This window comes from Ranitomeya variabilis, chromosome 5, assembly GCF_051348905.1.
Source record: "Ranitomeya variabilis isolate aRanVar5 chromosome 5, aRanVar5.hap1, whole genome shotgun sequence".
In the NCBI taxonomy this organism is placed as follows: Eukaryota; Metazoa; Chordata; class Amphibia; order Anura; family Dendrobatidae; genus Ranitomeya; species Ranitomeya variabilis.
Window position 1 is genome coordinate 662441980 of NC_135236.1, and position 23675 is coordinate 662465654.

Consider the following 23675-nt stretch of genomic DNA (forward strand, 5'->3'; position numbering starts at 1 on the left):
TTCTCCTAATTCAGTGTATGAGGGGGAATCCTGAGAGCCTTCTTCCGCGTCTTGAAGATAAAGTAAAGCAATTAATGATGGGGCTGCCCCCAACTCTGTATCGGGGGGTCCAACCAGGCTTCTCGATTTTTTTTTCCTAGTCCTCCTTTATGAGCTGATTGTTGTTGAGATATTGGTGACATAGTATTTCCGGTACAGATTTTTTTGCAGTATAAGTGGAAGGGTAGAAGAGGTTTGAGTTTTGGTTGATCCGAAAGGAGGTATCCTCAATGGCGTTTACAAAGGTCCAGGGAAGAAGCTTGCAGGTAATGAAGATAGAGGGTGCTTGGTATCTCTCTCACTACTGCACCTTGTGAAGAGTTAGCTGAGGGTTGTTGTCCTTTTAGTTGCAAGTCTAGTGACTTTATACTGGGAATGTCTGTATCTCGTTGTGGCTAAAAAGAAATTCCTCCTTGTTGCATCCCAGCAGAAGACACGACGCCTTTGGCACAACTCTCGGTTCTGTTACTATAAAGTGGTGACATTTTTTGTTGAGAAGTTTAGTAATAAAAAAACACAATGCTAATATTACCATAAGTGCCATTATACACAGGAGATCTGTACTTAGTATGCAGCGTCTGTGTACAGGTAAGGCAGGTTTCACATTTGCGGTTGTGTCCGCAGCGTTTCTTCCGCAATAATCCGCATGCGTTGTGTTTTCCTATATTTAACATTAGGAACGCAAGTGGCTGCATTTGATTGCGTTTTGCCTCGTTTGACGACGCATGCGTCGTTTCGTCGTCTGCAGTTTGGCGCGGTAAATGCTACATGTAGTCATTTTAGAGGCGTCAATTTGCCGCCTAGAAACGTATGCGGTTGTTAGCGGTAGAAATGAGCCAGAAAAAACGCATTGCTGTCTATGTGAACGCATGCGGCTGCAAGCACATGCGTTTGCATGCGTTCGTGAACGCATGCGTTGCACCAGAGAAAAACATGTCTAGACACTGATTAGCCACCCCCCACATACAAGGTGATAAAGGGAGGGAGTGGACAGTTGCAGGTCACTACGCAGCAGACAGAGAAGCAGAGGAGACAGACAAAAGCAGCTTGGAGGAAACAAGACTCTGAACCCTTCCAGTGCGTCTCAGGCCTCTCATGTGTCAAGCCCTATCCCCGAACTACCAGACCCCATAAGCTTCATTGCCCCTTCTCCTGCCACCTCTGCGTCATCCAGTTAGCCAGGCTCACAGCTTCACACCCCCCGTTTACATCACTCTACCCCAAGCAGGCGCAGTTAAATAAAAAGTTTGTGTATAACAAAATAAATAATATTGTTTTTTGCCCCCAATTATGTGTGGTTTACTTGTGTATTTCGCCGCCGTCAACACACACCGTGCGCCAAACAGTTAACTTTTTGGCCACATCGTAGCTCCAGTAGTTAGCAAGTAAAAGACTGCAGCTTTGTGTGTTTTTAGAGATATGAGATGTGCCAAAAAATTAATAATTGTATTATCTCCATAATCTCTTCTTTCTGCTTAGTCTGTGACTAGTGTTGCAGACTAAAGGGAAAATGGCGGAAATACAATGCAGAACTATACTCAACAGGTCAGGTGTCCAAAAACTCATTAGTTAGGACACCTGACCTGGTGAGTAGAGAACTGCCTTGTATAACCTCCATTTTCTCTTCTGTGTACATAATCTATTTCACACAAAGTGAAGGGAGGATGGTGATCATACACGGCATATCTATGCTCACCTGCACATGTGTCAGAAATAGTGAATGCATGAGGTTGTTATATGTGCATCATGAATTCATTATTTCTGACACTTGACTTGATGAGTATAGATCTGTTTTGCATGACAGCCATTGTCTCTTCAGTCTGTGTCCAATGGATACTGCAGAACAGAATCAGGACGCAATGACGTCAACAACCTTACCACTAAGAACATGGCTGCCGTCACACTAGCAGTACGTGGTCAGTATTTTATATCAGTATTTGTAAGCCAAAACAAGGATTGGAACAATTATAGGAAAATTATAATATTAACATATCTAGCACCTCAGCCTTTATCACCCACTCCTGGTTTTGGATTACAAATACTGATATTAAATACAGACCAAATACTGCTAGTGTGAGGACAGCCTGGGTTTGTAGAGGAAAGACATAGGAGACACGGTCAAGACACCAAAAAATAAAGTTTATTAACGAGAAATATTTGTAACATTTAAGAAAATAACTGGTACAGATAAAATCCCAAAAGGACATTTAGACAACATTGTCCTGCCATGACACACATCCAATATCCGAATCAAAAAAGGCAGTAAATTGGTTCCGCATGTGGCCAACTTCAGCTGTTGACCGCAGCGGGTTATGCTGGTAATCTGGCAATGGGTTTTCAACAGGTTCATTCAGTTCAAAGTTGGGCCGCTCCTTTGCCATTATGTAATTGTGCAGAACCACACAGGCTTTGACCACCTCGTCGACTGTCTCCATTTTTAGATTAATGGCTGATGCAAGAATGCGCCATTTTGAGACAAGAATCCCAAAGGTACACTCTACTGTTCTTCCTTGGCCCTGGTCAGTCTGTAGTTAAAAATCCTTTTAGTGTGGTTCAAGTCCCAGCTGGAATATGGCTTCAGTAGGTTTTCACACATCTGAAAGGCCTCATCACCAACCATAACAAATGGCATTGGTGGACCTTGAGTGTTGGGGAGAGGTCGTGGCCATGGAAAATTAAAATTTTTGCCACACGGCGACCCATATCAGAGTTCTTAAAAGTCTGTGAATCGTTGCCACGGCCAAAAGCTCCAATGTCCATGGCGATGAAGCGACAGTCCGCATCGGCTATTGCCATGAGCACAACAAAAAAATATTTTTTATAATTGAAGTACTCTGATCCTGTTCTGGCTAGTTTGATAATGCGGATGTGCTTTCCATCCACCGCTCCCAAACAGTTGGGGAAATCACACACACTCCAGAATTTTTCCGCAATTCCAATCCACATGCCCAAGGTGGGTAGGGGTATAAACTCATCCCGGAGTACATTCCACAAGCCTGGCAGGTGTCCGCAACTATTCCGGACAGGGTGGAAATTCCAAGCCGGTATTGGAAGTGGAGGGATGATAAACTCTCTCCGGTTGCCAGAAATCTGGAAGAAATAAAAAAAAAAATTAAAATCAATTCTATTTATGGTGTTGTTATGCTAAAGACATAAAGGAAAATACCAAAAAAACCATGTCAGAACACGCAAAATTAGCACTGCCATTGGTTTAGATTTGTTAGGTACCTTAATGTAACCAGCAGACGTTCCTCTGGTGGAATCGCTCTACGGTTCTGGGTGTCCTGTCTCCGTATGGCTCCTTGGACACGAGCAAGCAAATCCCAGAACGAGTCTTGCGACATCCTTGTATATTCCGGGAATTTGTCTGGGTTGGCATTAAGCTCGCCATACAGCGTGTGATAGGCTCCACGTCTCTCACGTAATTCAATAATGGGGTGTCTCCAAAAACACCTATGACGTCCTCCTTCTCCATCTTTCGCGATTTGTCTTGCTCCCAAGCAAACGCACAGGCAAGAAACAGCTTGATGCTTAAATCCAGGTTGAAATAAAAGCTCTCCATGCGAAGATCCATAATGACACAGGATACAGTAGCACACTGTTAAGATTTCAGCAGTCCTAGGGTCTATATATAGAGATCCCATAATACACGCCCCCTGTAGTCCCATTGGCGGTGTCTGGATATCTAGATTTTTCTCCTGTAAAATTTGTCACCATGCGCACCAAAAACGCAAACGCAGGAAAAAACGTATAGAAAAGCGTGCAAACGCGGCATTTTTTTAACCGCATGCGTTCCCGCATGCGTCTAAAAAACGCCGCGTTTGTATTTGTTTCTATGCGTTTTTTCCTGCACTTGCGGATGCGGATTAAATGCTGCGGATTCTAACGCAAATGTGAAACTAGCCTAATACAGTGATCATCAGTGACATTATACACACGAGCGCTGTATATATTGTACAGGTTATATAGTGATCAATGACATTATACACAAGAGCTCTGTGTATAGTGTCAGTTTACAGGTAACACAATTACTCACCAAAGACGTCTCTAGATGAAGTCTGTAATGATCCTTAGTGGCTGAGGATCACAAATAGACCAGCAAGTGAATAAACTTAAAACTAGCTCTAGGGAGATGGTAACTGGACTGATCGCAAATCTGAACCTATCCAACACAACTAGAGGTAGCCGGTGAACGTGCCTAAAAAATTTCCTAGACGTCTCGAGCCAGCCTGAGGAACTAGCTACCCCTAAAGAGAAAGAAAGACCTCGCTTGCCTCCAGAGAAATAATCCCCAAAGATATAGACGCCCCCAACAAATATTAACGGTGAAGTAAGAGGAAGGCACATACGTAGGGATGAAATCAGATTTAGCAAAAGAGGCCCACTAGTACTAGAAAGCAGAAAATAGAGCAGGGGTCTATGCGATCAATAAAAAACCCTTACAAAATATCCATCCTGAGATTTCAAGAACCCACGCACCGACTCACGGTGTGTGGGGAGAAACTCAGTCCACTAGAGCAACCAGCAAGCCAGGGAATCACATTTTAGCAAGCTGGACAAGAAAACATAATAAACACTGCTGATCAAAAAATGAGCAAACAAAACTTAGCTTGTCCTGGATGGACTGGGAGCAAGGTAGTCAGAAGGAACCTGAGTAGCACTGATTACATCGACAGCCGGCAACAAGTGGCAGTGAAACAGAGCTATATAGGAACCTCCCAGAGGATAACGAACCAGCTGATAGCCAGAGACCAGCAGGAACACCAACAAAGCCACCAGGGGGAGCCCAAAGCAAAAGTCACACCATACCACCAGTGACCACAAGAGGGAGCCTGAAAACAGAGTTCACAACAGAAGTCCTTCATCTTCGCTTTTCATCTTCATCCAGCACAGACCACCATAACTTCTTCTAGCCAGGGCTCGACTCTGCAGAAAATAACACTTTTGTCTAGAGCACCGCTTGCAGAGCACATTACTTAATTTCTTGCCAACTTCTACACTTGCTCTGCAGTAACAGGATCCCCCCTGTTATGACCCCAATGGCGAGGGTCTCAGAGGAACGTGGAAGTCTGCAGAATACAAAAATCCAGCTCATAGGGCAGTGGTAACTGGGTTGACCATATATCTACTCCTAACGCCAACACTAGAAGTAGCCGGGGATCATTCCTACGTTGATTCTAGATGACACGCGCCAGCCGGAGAATCTAGCTACCCCTAGTAGAGGAAAACAAAGACCTTTCTTGCCTCCAGAGAAGGGGACCCCAAAGCTGGATAGAAGCCCCCCACAAATAATGACGGTGAGGTAAGAGGAAATGACAAACACAGAAATGAATCAGGTTTAGCACAGAGAGGCCCGCTTACTGATAGCAGAATAAAGAAAGGTAACTTATATGGTCAACAAAAACCCTATCAAAATCCACACTGGAAATTCAAGAACCCCCGAACCGTCTAACAGTCCGGGGGGAGAACACCAGCCCCCTAGAGCTTCCAGCAAAGGTCAGGATATAGATTTGGAACAAGCTGGACAAAAATACAAAACCAAAACAAATAACAAAAAGCAAAAGGCAGACTTAGCTGATATAACTGGAACCAGGATCAGTAGACAAGAGCACAGCAGACTAGCTCTGATAACTACGTTGCCAGGCATTGAACTGAAGGTCCAGGGAGCTTATATAGCAATACCCCTAACTAACGACCCAGGTGCGGATAAAAGGAATGACAGAAAAACCAGAGTCAAAAAACTAGTAACCACTAGAGGGAGCAAAAAGCAAATTCACAACACCCCCCATTGAAAACAATATCCTCAAAAAATAAAATACATAATAATATCCCTTAATTAGCCCCTAGGGTAATAATCTCCCTCATCCTGGCCCCATTGTTTCTTATTCCTATCTCCATCCATATGTTCTCCCATTCTGCCCTCATGAGTATCCATTCTCCCCATGTGATGTCCCATCCTGCCCCATATGATCTCCCCATCCTGGTCCATCTGTATCCATCCTGCCCCATCTGTCCTATGATGCCACCCCATCTGTCCCATAATCCTGCACCATCTGTCCCATGATCCTGCCTCATCTGTCCCATGATCCTACCACATCTGTCTCCATCCTACCCATGATCCTGCACCACGTCTCTGCATCCTGCACCATATATCCATCCTGCCCCATGATGCTGCACCATGTGTCTCGATCCTGCCCCATGTTCCTGTCCCATCTGTCTCCATCCTTCTCTATCGGTCTCCATCCTGCCCCATGATCCTGCACCATGTGTCTCCATCCTGCCCCATGATCCTGCACCATGTGTCTCCATTCTGCCCCATGTGTCTCCATCTTGCCCCATGATCTTGCCCCATCTGTCTCCATCCTGCCCCATATGTCTCCATCCTGCCCCATGTCTCCATCCTGCCCCATCTGTCTCCATCCTGCCTCATCTGACTCCATCCTGCTCCATGTTCCTGCTCCATCTGTCTCCATCCTGCACCATGTTCCTGCCCCATCTGTCTCCTTCCTTTCCCATCTGTCTCCATCTTGCCCCATGATCTGGAACCATCTGTCTCCATCCTGCCCCATGATCTGGCACCATCTGTCTCCATCCTGCTCCATGTCACACGGCAATAGAGTTTAATTGAACCTGCGTCTCAGATGCAGGTTCAGTTAGTGCACTGGTAGAATCCTGCTGCTGGAGCTCAGTGTGCAGAAGAGAGGGGGCCCGATGTGGGCCCATACACCAGTCAGGGAGTAATGCCCCGATGGCAGCCCTGGTGATAATTCTCTCAAGTGAGAGAATCGGCTCAATTATGCTACTGACACTCGGCTCAAACTCTCATCTGAGTGTCAACTTCTACATCCTCTGAGGCCATAATAATAATAATAATTTTTATTTATATAGCGCCAACATATTCCGCAGCACTTTTCAATTAGCGGGGACATGTACAGTCAATAAATTCAATACAAGTTAAGACAATTTAAACGGCGACATTAGGGGTGAGGTCCCTGCTCGCGAGCTTACAATCTACAAAGAAATGGGGGGACACAATAGGTGAAAAGTGCTTGTTATTTCAGGTCTGGCAATTATAATAAATAGGGATTTTCATACAAAGCTGCATGATCCGGTCATCAGCCCGTGTGTTTAAGTGCGATAGTCAAGTATCAAGTGCAGTTATCGTGTGCATGGAAGGTGTGGAGACAGATGAATAGTAGGGTGCAGATTCAGAGTGATATTTGGAAGGAAGGAACAGGGCATAGTTAGTTTACTGAGTAGTTGATGTGGTAGGCTTGTTTGAAGAGATGGGTTTTCAAAGCGCGCTTGAATAGGTCGGGGCTAGGTATCAGTCTGATCGTCTGGGGAAGTGCATTCCAGAGAGCTGGCGCAGCACGAGAGAAGTCTTGGAGACGTTGGTGCGAGGTTCGGATTACGGGGGATGTTAGTCTTAGGTCATTTGTAGAACGGAGAGCACTTGTAGGGTGATAGACAGAGATGAGAGAGGAGATATAAGGCGGTGCAGAACTGTGGAGGGCTTTGTGGGTGAGAGAGATGAGTTTATTCTGGACCCTGTAGCGAATGGGTAGAGCGTGTAATGACTGGCACAAGATGGAGGCATCAGTGAAGCGTCCGAGAGCAATCTGATAAACCGGCACATAGCACTCGGTCGTGTTATACGCTCATATGAGCGAGGTAAAGGCCCCGTCTCACATAGCGAGATCGCTAGCGAGATCGCTGCTGAGTCACAAGTTTTGTGACGCAACAGCGACCTCAGTAGCGATCTCGCTATGTTTGACACGTACCAGTGATCAGGCCCCTGCTGCGAGATCGCTGGTCGTGTCGGAATGGCCTGGACCTTTTTTTGGTCGTTGAGGTCCCGCTGACATCGCTGAATCGGTGTGTGTGACCTCGGCATCGTTGGTCGCTGGAGAGCGGTCTGTGTGACAGCTCCCCAGCGACCACACAGCGACGCAGCAGCGATCAGCATCGTTGTCTGTATCGCTGCAGCGTCGCTGTGTGTGACGGGGCCTTAAGACCCTTTATTTTCCCTGCAGATCTTCTCCAATTAGCCTTTCAAGCTGGAGTCCGGCCTCAGTTACTTTTTTTTGCAATACTGTCACATTTTCGCATACTTCTACATATACTGTGCTTGTGATATGTGTACACTATACATACAGTGGGTACAGAAAGTATTCAGACCCCTTTACATTTTTAACTTTTTGTTTCATTGCAGCCCTTTGGTAAATTCAAAAAAGTTCATTTTTTTTTCTCACTAATGTACACTCTGCACCCCATCTTGACTGAAAAAAAACAGAAATGTAGAAATTTTTGCAAATTTATTAAAAAAGAAAGACTGAAATATCACATGGTCATAAGTATTCAGAAGAAAAAAAAAAATGTGACAAAACCAGCTCACCTACTAGGCATTTGTTGTGGGGAAGCCCGGATGATGTGCAGTCTTCACGTGAAGCAATAGAACAAATAGAGGAGAAAATCCAGCTTTCAAAAATATCAAAATTTATTGAAGATAAAATCCAGAGTCCAAAAACATGGTTCACAGGAGAAGAAATAGCAGCAAGCTACATGTTTCGAACAATAAGTTCTTTTTCAAAGCTTTGAAAAAGAACTTATTGTTCGAAACATGTAGCTTGCTGCTATTTCTTCTCCTGTGAACCATGTTTTTGGACTCTGGATTTTATCTTCAATAAATTTTGATATTTTTGGAAGCTGGATTTTCTCCTCTATTTGTTCTATAAGTATTCAGACCCTTTGCTCAGTATTGAGTAGAAGCACCCTTTGAGCTAGCAGAGCCATGAGTCTTCTTGGGAATGATGCAACAAGATTTTCGCACCTGGATTTGGGGATCCTCTGCCATTCTTCCTTGCAGATTCTCTCCAGTTCCATCAGGTTGGATGGTGAACATTGGTGTACACCATTTTCAGGTCTCTCCAGAGTTTCTCAATTGGGTGTAGGTCAGGGCTCTGGCTGGGTCGGTCAAGAATGGTCACAGAGTTGTTCTGAAGCCACTCCTTTGTTTTAGCTGTGTGCTTAGGGTCATTGTCTTGTTGGAAGGTAAACCTTCTGCCAAGTCTGAGGTCCAGAGAACTCTGGAAGAGGTTTTCATCAAGGATATCTCTGTACTTGGCCGCATTCATGTTTCCTTCAATGGCAACCAGTCGTCCTGTCCCTGCAGCTGAAAAACACCCCCATAGCATGATGCTGCCACCACCATGTTTCACTGTTGGGATTGTATTGGGCAGGTGATGAGCAGTGCCTGGTTTTCTCCATACATACAGCTTAGAATTATCACCAAAAAGAATCTTATTTCTCATAGTCTGGGAGTACTTCATGTGTTTTTTAGCAAACTCTATGTGGGCTTTCATATGTCTTGCACTGAGGAGAGGCTTCCGTCGGGCCACTCTGCCATAAAGGCCCGACTGGTGGAGGGCTGAAGTGACAGTTGTGTGTTTCTGTTCATGACATCTCTGGAAGGTGAGCCTATTCGTCAGCTATATATCCTGATGAGCAGCGTCCTGGTGACCCCTTCACCCCCTGCCGAGAAGGATGAGGCTGCTGTGCCCCATCTTCCCCCTGCCAGGACACAGCAGCTCAATTCTGAAGACTAAAGTTTATCACAGCAGTTGGGAGAGTAAATGACACCTGTGGAAATCCTGAGAGGGGGCTGCTGTGTCCTATCAGGGGGCAGAATGGGCTCAGCAGCCTTATCCTTCTCTGCAGGAGGTGAGGGGTCACTGGCATACACCACACTGTGTGACCCCCTCAGCCCTGACGGTGACAACGCCATAATGTGTAATATGAGAATACCTCTATAATGGCCACTGAACAGTTTTCTGATAAATAATCCGTTGCGGTTCTGTACATGTTATTTTCCATTGAAGTCAGTGGGAGACAAACGCCATGAAGAGAGCATGTGGGGATTTATAGAAAGAAATGTTGGGTATAAAGAGTTGTTCACTACTTTTATAATGATCACACATCCTTAGGACAGGTCACCATTATAATATCGGGGGAGGGTGGAGCACCTGCCATAATATCATTACAATATCATTGTACTATGGCCTCCATAGTGGGCAATGGCCAATAAGAGATGATCCGAATAGAGAGAACTGTAAAGTCAGGAGACGCGACCTGTTCCCGGCCTCCTGAATAACGAAAACTTTTAGGAATCGCCAGTTTCCGGGAAGTTTCAGGTAAGATCAGGGGCGGATGGGATTTGCTGACTCTTCCATGAGTCCAGATTATCTCTTCTTATTCTTCTGGCCCTGGTGCGATGGCTGCCCGTGAGCCCCCTACAGCTTCGCCTCCAGCCCCCACTATATCACAAGGAGACACGTGACAGTAGTAATATTACAGGAGGAGAGGACAGTTTATTATACCGAGCGGTTACATTAGATATAATACAGTGCGAGGATTACAAGAAAAGGAAAAACACAATCTCCAAAATGATAGAAAAGCAGAAATATCACAGAAGTGACCAAAACGGGACGTAACGACAACCCTTGTCCTGCGAGATAGAAAGGTGGAATAAGGTTGTCACACAGATTATTGTATGAGGAGCAGTTATACATTCTCCTGTTACACTTTATCTATCAGTTCCTCACTATGTGTAATATGTATAGGCCGCGTCTCTGCCCCCTCCGTCCTATTGTAAGGCCCAGATTGTGACTGAGCTTCATAGGAAACTGCCAGTGACTGTATACAGCGATCCTGAGATTATACAGTGTATAGTACAAGCGAGCAAACGACTGCAACACTGAAAAAGAAGGATAAACTAAACGAAAGTTTTAAAAAAAGAGGAACAAAAACACAAAAGTTCAACCTGTTGAAAATATAAAATTATTTCACCCGTACGGTGAACATCATGAAGCAAAAAAGGAAAGAAATCAAAACTCCAGAATTTCTGATTTTTTTGCAGTCACAACAATTACGTGAAAAAATCAATCAAAAGCGATGAAAATTTTGTATAGACCCGTAAATGGCAGCTATAAACTACAGCTCATCATGTAGAAAACAAGGCCTGAAAAGTAAAGCAGATCTCTAAAAAAGGAGGACACAGACCAATTTGTTTTCAGGCCACGTTCACACGTTGAGTATTTGGTGAGTTTTTTTACCTCAGTATTTGTGACCAAAACCAGGAGAGGAAGAATCAGAGGAAAAGTATAATAGAAACCGGTCACCACTTCTGTATTATCACCAACTCCTGGTTTTGGCTACAAATACTGAACATGGCCTAAGGGGAGGTTCACACAAGAGTATAAAAAATCGTCAGTTTCATCCAGAAAAGTAGAACGATTATTTTCTCACTTATCATCCTTGTACAATTCGTTTTTTACAGCAGCAGCTATTAACCATTTAGTTTCCTGCTACAGAATTGTAATATATCCGTAAAGATCGGATGCTATACTGTGACGCGAGTTTCTTGTGTAAATCTGATGCGTCTATGGGTTCGTAAAAAAATAATAAAAATAAAATGTGATGCCATACAGCGCCACGGTATAGGATCTGATTTGTACTGATACATTGTAATTCTGTGACACAGGAAACTGTAAATGGTTAATAGCTGCTGTAAAAAAACAAATTGTACATGCAGGACAAGTGAGAATACGGTCGTCCCACTTTTCTTGATGAAACTCTGAATGATTTTTTTATACGGTTTTGTGAACCTCCCTTAAAACTAATAACAGTAATGACCCTGGGGGGTCGTCCATAATGGGGTACACAGATCACATGACCTGTTATATTAAATGTTCAGCCAATCAGATTCCCCTCCCTGTGATGTCACCGGTCTCTGGGCAAATTTCTTACAACAATTATTATTGTTCAGTGGCAAATTCGAATCCAGTCACGACCTAAATATGACGTGTGACCTAAATATAATGCAGCATGAAGGGGCTCGGAGAAGGTGGCAGTGAAGGTGTGTAAGTGTCTGATGGGGTCACACAGCTCATAAAAGGACAACTGCCCGGCCTCATAATCCAGACATATCCTGACTCTGTTACTGCAGATCTTGCCACGTAATCGGATCTCTTTACTGCCATGTATCACTAAATACTGATTATTAAATATGCACAGACTCCAGGACTTGTTATTATTTCCAATCAGGGACTGATACTCCCTCCTGTCTATACTGGGATAACACATCCCCACCATCCAATCCCCTGATCTGCTGATCTCCACATCCCAGTAATGTTGTCCTGAGGTAAATCCTCTCCTGCTCATCACCTGATTATAACCCTGGAATCTCTCTACTGTTTCTGGACGATTCTGCCATTCTCTTGTCCAGGTTGCAGTTTTCAGGTCGTCTGATATAAGGAGATTATTAGCAGCTGTGGTTACATCCAGTAATATGTCTGCAGGATCCTCCACATAGATCCTGTTCCTTATACCTGTTATTACGTCAGATAATGTGTGTAATGTGTGTGAGATCACAGCCACATCCAGGTCATCTCCATCATGGGGCTGTTTATCACGTCCCCCTATGTCCTCATCACCTCCCTTCTCCTCAGGATCACACAAGTCACCGGTGTCTGGTTCCTGTAAGACAGTCAGTGGATCCGTCATGTTACACAGCTCCTCAAGGTGTCTCGACTTCCTGGACAGCTCGTCCTTCTTTATGTCCAGCTGATGGATCAGAGCAGACAGTGACAGTGACTCTTCCTTTTCCTGCCTGGAGATCTCACTCAGGACCTTCTTCTCCAGGTTGTCCACCCGTCTCCTGATGTCTGTACACAGGGCAATGACTCTCTCGACTTCTCCAGCTGCTTTTTCTTGAGCTTTTCTCCAGCGCTCCTCCAGACTCCGGACTCTTTCCTCAGTCTCCTTTCTCATTGTGATCAGTTTCTGGAGAACATTTCTTAGTTTGTTCTTCTTCTTCTCAGAGGCCTCATCCAGCATCTCTACCCGATGTCCCCGATGTTCTCCAGCCAAACTGCAGGACACACAGATACAAGCAGCGTCCTCAGTGCAGTAATATTCCAGGATCTTCTTATGGACAGAACATTTCCTTTTCTCCAGAGAAGTGCTGGGATCAGATAAGATGTGTTCTGGTGATTTGCTGTGAGATCTTAGGTGTTTATCACACAGAGAAGCCTCACAGTGTAGACAGGATCTAACAGCAGGTACCGGAGAGTCCACACAGTAAGTGCAGCAGATCCCGGTGATCTCCTCTTGTTCTTGCTGAGCAATCAGGAAATGTTCTGCAACATTATGGAGATTTATGTTCCTCAGCAGTGTCGGCCGCACCTGAAACTCTTCTCTACAGTCAGGACAGGAATAAACTCCAGACTCGTCCTGTGTATCCAGCACACGACCAATACAGACCCGGCAAAAGTTGTGTCCACATCTCAGCATTACAGGATCCTTAAATGTAGATAAACAGATGGAGCAGAGCAGCTCGTCTCTCAGATCAGCAGACGCCATGGCTGAAGGAAGAAGGAAGAAAGGAAACTGAAAGTGTCTAAGGGTTTGTGCACACGTCAGGATTTCTTGCAGAAATTTCCTGAAGAAAACCGGAAATTTTCTGCAAGAAATCCGCATTTTTTTTTTTGCGTTTTTTTCCCATTATTTTCGCGGTTTTTTTAGCATTTTGCAAGCGTAATTAGCTTGCAGAATGCTAAAGTTTTCCAAGCGATCTGTAGCATCGCTTGGAAAACTGACTGACAGGTTGGTCCCACTTGTCAAACATAGTGTTTGACAAGTGTGACCAACTTTTTACTATAGATGCTGCCTATGCAGCATCAATAGTAAAGATAGAATGTTTAAAAATAATAAAAAAAAATTAAAAAAATGGTTATACTCACCTGCAGACAGCCGATCTCCTCAGCGGCGTCCGTTCCTATAGATGGTGTGTGTGTGCAGGACCTTCGATGACGTCGCGGTTACGTGAGCGGTCACATGAGCGGTCGCGCGACCAATCACAAGACCGCGACGTCATCGCAGGTCCTTCACACACACCATCTATAGGAACAGAAGCAGCAGCATGCACCGCTGAGAGGCGGGAAGACATCGAAGGTGAGTATATCACTATTTTTTATTTTAATTCTTTTTTTTTGTACCAATTATATGGTGCCCAGTCCGTGGAGGAGAGTCTCCTCTCCTTCACCCTGGGTACCAACCGCACATGATCTGCTTACTTCCCGCATGGTGGGCACAGCCACATGCGGAAAGTAAGCAGATCAATGCATTCCTAGGTGTGCGGAATCCCCGCAATTCCGCAAATTTAATGAACATGTTGCTTTTTTTTCCGCGATGCGATTTTTTCACGGAAAAAAATGCAACATTTGCACAAGAGATGCGGAATACACTGTAAATAATAGGAGGCATATGTAAGTGGTTTTTTTCGCGTGAAACATGAAAAAAACGCGAAAAATACTGTACGTGTGCACATGGCCTAAGGCTGAACAGAGGATAAAGTTGTAGTTACACCCAGTCACTTCACCCTTCATTTCTTCTTTCCTAAAGCAATAATTTTTTTAATTCGCCAATCAATATAGCCATATGAAGGTTTGGTTTAGTAAGAAGATTGTATGAGTTAAATACACAATTTTGCTGCATGTATACTGTATTGACTGATTATTATTTGTTGGGGGTGGTGCATCATTAAATGAAAGAGCAGCAATTCTATCATTTTTTCTTTTTGCAAGAATTGTTTTATAATATTCATCTCCAGGGCCGACGTCAGCACCCGGCACACTCAGGCAAGTGTAGGGGTCCTGAACAGGAGAGGGGGCCCACTTGCCTTTGGGGACTCCGGCGCGCTATGGGGGTCCGATGCCTGTGTCAGTTTCGGCACCCGTGAGTGTCCCCCCGCTTGCTTGGGGCCCCATCACTTGTGAAACTTACCTCTTCCCTCTCCTCCGTTGCGGCAACTTTTGACTGTGATGTCTCAGGTCTAGTGTTGATCATTCCGATACCGCAAGTATCGGCCGATATCTGAGGTATCGGAATTCCGATACCGAGTTCCGATATTTTTGTGATATCGGAAATCGGAATCGGAAGTTCCCAGTGTATGGTTCCCAGGGTCTGGAGGAGAGGAGACTCTCCTTCAGGCCCTGGGATCCATATTCATGTAAAAAATAAAGAATAAAAATAAAAAATATGGATATACTCACCCCTCCGACGGACCCTGGACCTTAGAGGTGCAACCAGCAGCCTCCGTTCCTAAGAATGCAGTGAGTGTACAGGACCTGCGATGACGTCGCGGTCTTGTGATTGGTCACGTGACCGCTCATGTGACCGCTCACGTGACCGCGACGTCATCGAAGGTCCTTCACTCACTGCATTCTTAGGAACGGAGGCTGCCGGTTGCACCGCTAAGGTCCAGGGTCCGTCGGAGGGGTGAGTATATCCATATTTTTTATTTGTATTCTTTATTTTTTACATGAATATTGATCCCAGGGCCTGAAGGAGAGTTTCCTCTCCTTCAGACCCTGGGAACCATCCAGGATACCTTCCGATATTTGTGTCCCATTGACTTGTATTGGTATCGGGTATCGGTATCGGCGATATCCGATATTTTTTGGATATCGGCCGATCCAATCCGATACCAATACTTTTGAATATCGGAAGGTATCGCTCAACACTACTCAGGTCACAGAGTGCTATTGTGGCACCCCAGGAGTTCAGGTACCACAGTGATGTTGCCTTCCTCTTGGCGAGGGTAATGTCATGCCTGGAGACAGGGGGAATCCCTTTGGCAGGTAAGCTGTACATGCAACACATTCTGACTCCAGGCCAGGAAAGGGAGCTCAAAACCTGTTTTAGGGGAGCTTCCCTATATTCATCCTGGTCTGGAGGAGGAGTTAGTTCAGTCTGGAGCAGACAGCAAAGAGTGAGGAAGCAGAGACCAGCGAGCAGAAGCTTGAGGAGGGCCGTGATTGAACCCCTCAGAGCTGAAGCACAGAAAAAGGGCACCAGGAGCCCGAGGTCGTGTTGCACAGTAGGACGCATGACAGAACCGGAGGGCATAGGACTATATGTAAATTGCCCACACCACACCTGAGGTACAGCAGCATTCTAGAGCCTGGAGTCACCGTGCAAAGAGACCCCAGAGAAACGGCTCAAGCTGCCTACCATGCAGGCACTGTCCCAGGACAGGAGAGAACGAGGACCCCTTGTTGGGACACTACAGATAGCAAGGCACTAATAGACCAGCGCAAAGTGGAAGGCTCCCAAACTGACCTGTCAAGGGGGTTTCCACCTGTCTTCAGGCTGCCTGGACTCTATCAACACCTGTAAACAAGTAAAGACTGCAACCCTGTGTCCTTCGTTTATTTACTGGCAACCCACCATCCTTGCCCACTACACTGGGACACCGCTTCACCTGTGGGAAGCGTCACCATCTTGCTGCAACATTATCACCCCAGAGGACCCCTTTAAGCAGCGTCGGTCCCTACTGACTGAAAACCACAGGTGGCGTCATAAACATATCACATTCTATCGAGACACGTTTTGAAATCGGAGCTTTCTAATGAGCCAGAGGGGCGAAATGTGTTGAGGCGATGTTTATGGAAGGCGGGCGGCAGATTATGTAACGATGAGTACCCTGCTTGTGTTAAATTGTATCTTTCAATTTGTGACAGCATCTTAGGAGCATGTCATAAAAAATCATTTTTGGTATACATCTTGATGATATTGAGGTGCTGATAATTTTGGGCACAGAAGTCTATGTATTGGTGCTGTATCATTACATGTATATATAAGTACAGCCCAGTACTATGCAAAATCTATATATATTGCCGCCTTTTGCCAAGGTACATGTTCTCTATTGATTTTAATAGGGCTGGGGGGATCAGGTTTTCCTTAGTTATAGGTGTGACCTTTGTTTAGTTATCAGGGGACCCTTCAGTTTTACATTTGGGTAGAGGGGTCCATTTATTTTGCAGGGTATATCTAGCGACCCTAGGGTAAGCCATCTTTGAGTGGGGGCGCCACAACGCTCCCCCTAGAGTGCCAACCCCCGCAGGTAGGAAGGTATCAGTGTAGGCACCATAGCAGGAACTAGTATCCCCTCCCCAGTGTTCGCTCACAGTTGTTTTTTGTCACGGTGTTTGTGATTTTGTGTGATGGTAGATACAGGTTTGGTGGCATTTTAAATGTTTAATAAAATCTGTTTTTATGGGATTTGTTATGATTTATACATTTGATATATACCCAGAATATTCTATCTAAATTGAAAATTGGTGTTACAAACTTACACAAACTTTATTACAACTTCCCCTTAAAAGACCTTTCCCCTTTAGTTTGAGTGCCCAGGGCACGGACCGGGTCGCAGCCACCGTGACATCCCCTTTAAATGCGACCGGACCCGGTACCGAGTACCCCAAGCCCTGGCGGGCGACTCACTATGAAATCACGTCTGTGCATCCCCGGCCTGAACAGTCACAGTGCAGAGCCAGAAGACGCCGACGCTGAGGAGTCCGGAGCAGAGCAGTGACCAGCAAGGAGAGGTGTTTCTTTTCTTTTTAATTTTTTGAAGTTTGGAGCAATATATGGGGCCCATAATACACTGGAGCATCATAGATAAGTGTATTTGTATTAGTTCTGATCAGAATTGAGGCTATATATAAATATCTCAAGAACGAGTGGGATAATAATTCATAAAACCACCATCAGGTTACAGTAGGGCTGAGTAACAATACATACTGTTCTCTCTGTGCGCATTCTCCTATATCTGGCAAGTCAGTGCCCTACATCTATTCATTTGAAGTCAGGGGAGGTTTTTATGCCTAATTGTTGGAATCACTGTCACATTTTGAGAGTCTGATGTCACATAAAGTGACTGCAGAAATTTGTCTAGAACCCAGAATACCCATATAAAACTTATTTAACATTGGCAGTCTCTTAACTACAGCATTTAAGGAGGGGAACATCCAGGATCAGAGTTTGCTCCCATCCTGGCTGTGGCAGTAGGACATCAACTGTAGGTTCCAGATCACACTGCGGAATACAAGGAAAGCTCGGGAGCACATGCAAATCCTTTACTTGACTCTTGAGCAAGGGTGTACTTTTCTCTGGACAAAATGTTAGATTGCAAAAAAACACAAAATAATAAAAACCCAAAACCCCAGCTGTGAGTTTTGTCTGGCTGGTTATCAAAAATAGGGGGGAACCCACTCCGTTTTTTTTTTTTTTAATTATTTATTTATAGTGCAGGAGCAACTGATGAAAACTCCCATCCGCCACTCCTGCTCTCACTGTAATTAGTAGCTGTAGGTGTCGGATGATGGGAGCAGTAGTCCCATCTGCTGACACCAGTGATCGGAGGTGAAGTTTATACCTCCAAACACAGCTGAGCGCTCCCACTGTCTTCTGACAGCGGGGAACCACGGCTCTCTGACCGGCAGGGTTGATTCCCCCCTGATCAGTAGCGACGCATGCATACGACAGCGTGTCAAACAGTGTAATGTCAGGGCCCCCATTCAAGTGAATGGGGATCGGGTCCGCTCTTCTGGATGGCAGGCTGAATGGACGCACGATGCAGCATGCCATCTAGAGGTAGCAGAGCCGAGTGTGAGGTCACATCCGGATGTCCTTGACTTTTCTACAGCAAATAAGCTGCAAGAAAAGTCAACCTGCGTATTTGCAGCATTTTTTCATCATCCATTCAAGTCATTGGGTGAAAAACGCTGAAAAAACGCTGAAAGAAGTGACATGCTCTATGTCCAAAAAATGGAGCAAAGCACAAAATACTGAACACACAAAAAACCAATGTGTGTGCATGAGATTTCTGAAATCTCATAGGCTTTGCTGGTACTGTAAAAAGTAGCTGAAAATTAGCATTAAAAAACACAGCAAAAATACCCTGTGTGAACTTACCCTAATACTTTATTAGTTCAAAATTAAAATTCTGCTATACCGGTTTTACACTCCCAATTCTAAAGTAGGTGCCGTGTCGCACTCTCCTATCTGATGGTTGATCGCTCTTGTAGAAGTTCTCATCTATTAAGATACAGAAGAGATTTGGGAAGACTAAGACATAACATATACTATAACATAACAAACAACAATAATGTCACCATTAGGGAAGGACAGAAAAAGGAGGGCAAAAATTAAGTGCCGTATTAAGAGGGAGATGGGTGTCATGAAGCAGAGCAGAAATCGGAGATGAGGGGAATCACATTGTCCATCACTCACCGCCCAACAATAATGAGATTAAAATAGTGTATGAGAGAAGATAAATGTACGTTAACTTAAAGCATTTCTATGCAAAAGATCACAGTCAGAAATCCAACACTGGTAAACAAGAGAAATGATTATATAGGTAAAGGATAGTGCCACCAATGTCCTGAGATTAAGTAAAAGCACAATTCCTCGGATTGGGTCAAGCTGTGTTGCTTCTCGTGGTGAGGAATTGTTTTTCTTGGATGCTGGTCGTTTGCCAGATCGGTGAAGGTGCGGTGAAAGGAAGTTACAACTCCCAATCTGGTAGGGGAGGAGGTGGAATGTCCATATCAGTACAAAAGGTTCCCCAATCTTTGGATGAGCATAGAGTCACTGGTCGCCCATTTTTCATATCTGTAAAGGGCAAATGAGAAGTTCCATCTATATTGGAAGTTTTTGTTCCTTACGGCAAGAAAACGGGATCTTAGGAGTCTTCTTCTTTGAAGGGTAAACCAGGAGAGATCGGGATATAGCTGAATAAGAGTTCTTTCATATTAGATCTTGTGGAGTGTACGAGCTTTGGACAATATGAACTATTTTAATTGAAAGTCGTGGACACAACAGATCATATCCCGTGGTTGAGACTGACAGTGAGGAGGACTCTGTGTGCTCTGTCCAACTTTAATTTATGAGAAGAAGGTTGGTCCAGAGTGAAATTGAATAACGATTCAAGTAGAGCATAAAGATCCTCAGAACTTGTTGCTTCAGGAATATCTCTCGCTCTGATATTGTTGTCTAGGTCTTCAAGGTGCTTATTTGTCTCATTTAAGGCCTCAGTGTATGAGGTGACATGACTCTGTAGCTTGGAGATGAATTGTCTGGTGAAGTGATGCTCTGTTTCCATGAAGTCCACTCTGTCCATGACAAATTTGACATCCTGATGCATGGATTTATTTTCCGCTCTGCAGGCATCCTTTACCTCAGAGACAAGGGATTTAAAGTCATGTTTAGTAGTGTGGTGAATGAGGTATCTCTCCAGTGAATTGTTTCCTGAGGGAAAAGCCATTTCTCCTAATTCAGTGTATGATGGGGAATCCTGAGAGCCTCCCTTCGCATCTTCAAGATAAAGTAGAGCAATTGATGATGACGCTGCCCCCATATCCGTATCGGGGGGGGGGAGGGGGGGTGCAACCAGGTGCCTCAATTTTTTTTATTTATTTTTTTCTAGTCCTCCCTTATGGGCTGATTGTTGTTGAGATTTTGGTTTCATAGAATATCTGATGCCGATTTTTTGCAGTATAAACGGAAAGGTAGAAGAGGTTTGATTTTTGGTTGATCCAAAAGGAGGCGTATACAAAGGCCCAGGTAATAAGCTTGCAGCTAATGGAGAGAGTGCGTGCTTGGTATCTCTCTCTTTCACTACTGCACCCCTCAAGAGGGGCTTCTAAGGGATGACAGACAGGGCCAGAAGTGTGGGGTGAAGCTACCTCAAGTACCACAGTGGAGAGTGCAGGCGGCGTGGGGGCACAGAGGTAATTCAGGAAGAATTTCCCAGGTTGTTATTACCGCAGTTGGAGACGTACTCTGGGATGGTGCCGCACTGCTTAGTGATGAATATCACAAGATAGCAGCGGCCGATTGATAATGGCAGGCCGCGCTGCCACTAGGAATTTCGAGGCTTCATACTGGCAAAATTTTCGGGGCCCCTTTGAGACTCTTTCCAGGCTCCACCCCTCAAACTGTTCACAGTCCCACCGCTCTCTCTTGGAAACACTCCAGTTCTCACCATTCACACATTTACAGTTCCCATCACATATCACACACATAACCAGCAGCTTTTGGCCAAAAGTTTTTTTAAGCCGCCACCACGACAAGGTAGACTCCTTTGGCCGGTCACTACTCTACTCCAACCTATTAACAATTTGTTAAAATATCCAATACAATTTCAGTATATTTTTATTTATTTTTCAATTTTCAAAATGACCAATAATATCACTGTTGTGAATTCCGTTCTCGAACTCCCTCCTGTGGTCATGAATGGTACTTCGGCGAGTTCTGTCCATGGACTCCCTCTGGTGGCTGTGAGTGGAGCTGCTGGTTCTGAGATTCCTTCCTCAGCTGGCCTCGTTTATGGCTAGGCTGGCTTCCCTATTTAACTCCACTTAGATCGTTACTCCATGCCAGCAGTCAATGTCTTAGTACTGGTTCAGATCTCTCCTGGATCCTTCTGATGACCTGTCTACTCCAGCAGAAGCTAAGTCCCTGCTAGTTATTTTGCTGTTCATTGTTTTCTTGTCCAGCTTGCTATCATGATATTGCCTTGCTAGCTGGAAGCTCTGGGATGCAGAGTGGCACCTCCGCACCGTGAGTCGGTGCGGGGGTCTTTTTGCACACTCTGCGTGGTCTTTTGTAGTTTTTTTGTGCTGACCGCAATGATACCTGTTCTATCCTCTATCTGTTTAGTGAAGTCTGGCCTCCTTTGCTAAAACCTGTTTCATTCCTGTGTTTGTGACTTCCATCTTAACTCACAGTTAATATTTGTGGGGGGCTGCCTTTTCCTTTGGGGAATTTCTCTGAGGCAAGGTAAGGCTTTATTTCCTATCTTTAGGGGTAGTTAGCTCTTAGGCTGTGAAGAGGCGTCTAGGGAGAGTTAGGTACGCTCCACGGCTATTTCTAGTGTTTGTGTGATAGGATTAGGGTTTGCGGTCAGCAGAGCTCCCACTTCCCAGAGCTTGTCCTGTTCTACAGTTTAACCATCAGGTCATTCCGGGTGCTCCTAACCACCAGGTCCATAACATATCACATACAAGTAACAAATACCACCACACCATGACCAGACCACATATTACCACCACATAGTGACCAAATAATACCACATACAAGGGACAAATACAGCCATACCATAGCTGGACAACATATTACCACCACATAGTGACCCATAATACCACCAGTGATGTCTCCAGGTGAAGTCCATCTTCGCTTTTCATCTTCATCCAGCACAGACAGCCATAACTTCTTCCAGCCAGGGCTTGTCTCTGTCTAGAGCACGCTTGCAGAACACATTTCTTAATTTTTTCCCAACTTCTAAACTACACCAGATGAAGAAAAAAAGGCGACATAGTGTTGCACTGCACAGTAAAAGGACTGCCTCCCCCATTTAAAACAGTATCCTCCAAAAATAAAATAAATACATCACTGCAGTAATAATATCCATTAATTACCCCTATGGTAATAATATCCCCAATCCTGGCCCCCGTGTGTCTCTTTCCTGGCTCCAGCCTTATGTTTTCCCATCCTGCCCTCATGAGTATCCATTCTCTCCCCATGTGATGATGAGTATCCATTCTGCCCCCATGTGATGATCCCATCCTGCCCCATATGATCTCCCCATCCTTCCCCATCTGTCCCATGATCCTGCCCCATCTGTCCCATGATCCTACCCCATCTGTCCCTTGATCCTGGCCCATCTGTCTCCATCGAATCCATTCCGCCTCATGATCCTGCATCATGTGTCTCCATCCTGCCCCATCTGTCTCCATCCTGCCCCCTGTGTCTCCATCCTGCACCATGTCTCCATCCTGCCCCGTGTCTCCATCCTGCCCCGTGTCTCCATTCTGCCCCGCGTCTCGATCCTGCTTCATGTCTCTATTCTGCCCCATGTCTTCATTCTGCCTCATGTCTCTATCCTGCCCCCTGTGTCTCCATCCTGCCTCATGTCTCTTTTCTGCCCCATGTCTCCATTCTGCCTCATGTCTCTATCCTGCTCCCTTTGCATCCATCCTGCCCCCTGTGTCTCCATCCTGCCCCCTGTATCTCCATTCTGCCCCATGTCTCCATTCTGCCCCGTGTCTCCATTCTGCCCCGTGTCTCCATCCTGCCTCATGTCTCCATCCTGCCCCCTGTGTCTCCATCCTGCCCCATGTGTCTCCATCCTGCCCCCATGTCTTCATGGTGACACAAAACCCACTTTAGCTATCCAATAAAAAGACCAAGACACAGTAATATTCTTTGGACTAAAAATTGGCCTTGAAGCTTAATCAACCCCTTAATCCCGTATGACGTACTATCCCGTCAAGGTGACCTGGGACTTAATTCCCAGTGACGGGATAGTACGTAATATGCGATCGGCCGCGCTCACGGGGGGAGCGCGGCCGATCGCAGCCGGGTGTCAGCTGACTATCGCAGCTGACATCCGGCACTATGTGCCAGGAGCGGTCACGGACCGCCCCCCACACATTAACCCCCAGCACACTGCGATCAAACATGATCACAGTGTTCCGGCGGTATAGGGAAGCATCGCGCAGGGAGGGGGCTCCCTGCAGGCTTCCCTGAGACACTCGGAGTAACGCGATGTGATCGCGTTGCTCCGAGCATCTCTTACCTCCTCTCCCTGCAGTCCCCGGATCCAAAATGTCCACGGGGCTGCATCCGGGTCCTGCAGGGAGGTGGCTTACCAAGTGCCTGCTCAGAGCAGGCGCTGGTAAGCCTGCAGTGCTGTAAATCAGATCGCTGATCTGACAGAGTGCAGTGCA

General features: G+C 45.4%; 1 protein-coding gene across 1 annotated transcript; it reads right to left on the reverse strand.

Moving 5' to 3' along the window:
* Nucleotides 1-10389: 10389 nt before the first annotated feature.
* On the reverse strand, nucleotides 10390-13819 carry LOC143776803 (E3 ubiquitin/ISG15 ligase TRIM25-like). The gene has a single exon (XM_077266555.1). The coding sequence runs from the start codon at nucleotides 13576-13578 to the stop codon at nucleotides 11863-11865; it is 1716 nt and encodes a 571-aa protein (XP_077122670.1). The 5' UTR covers nucleotides 13579-13819; the 3' UTR covers nucleotides 10390-11862.
* Between the last annotated feature and the right edge of the window lie 9856 nt (nucleotides 13820-23675).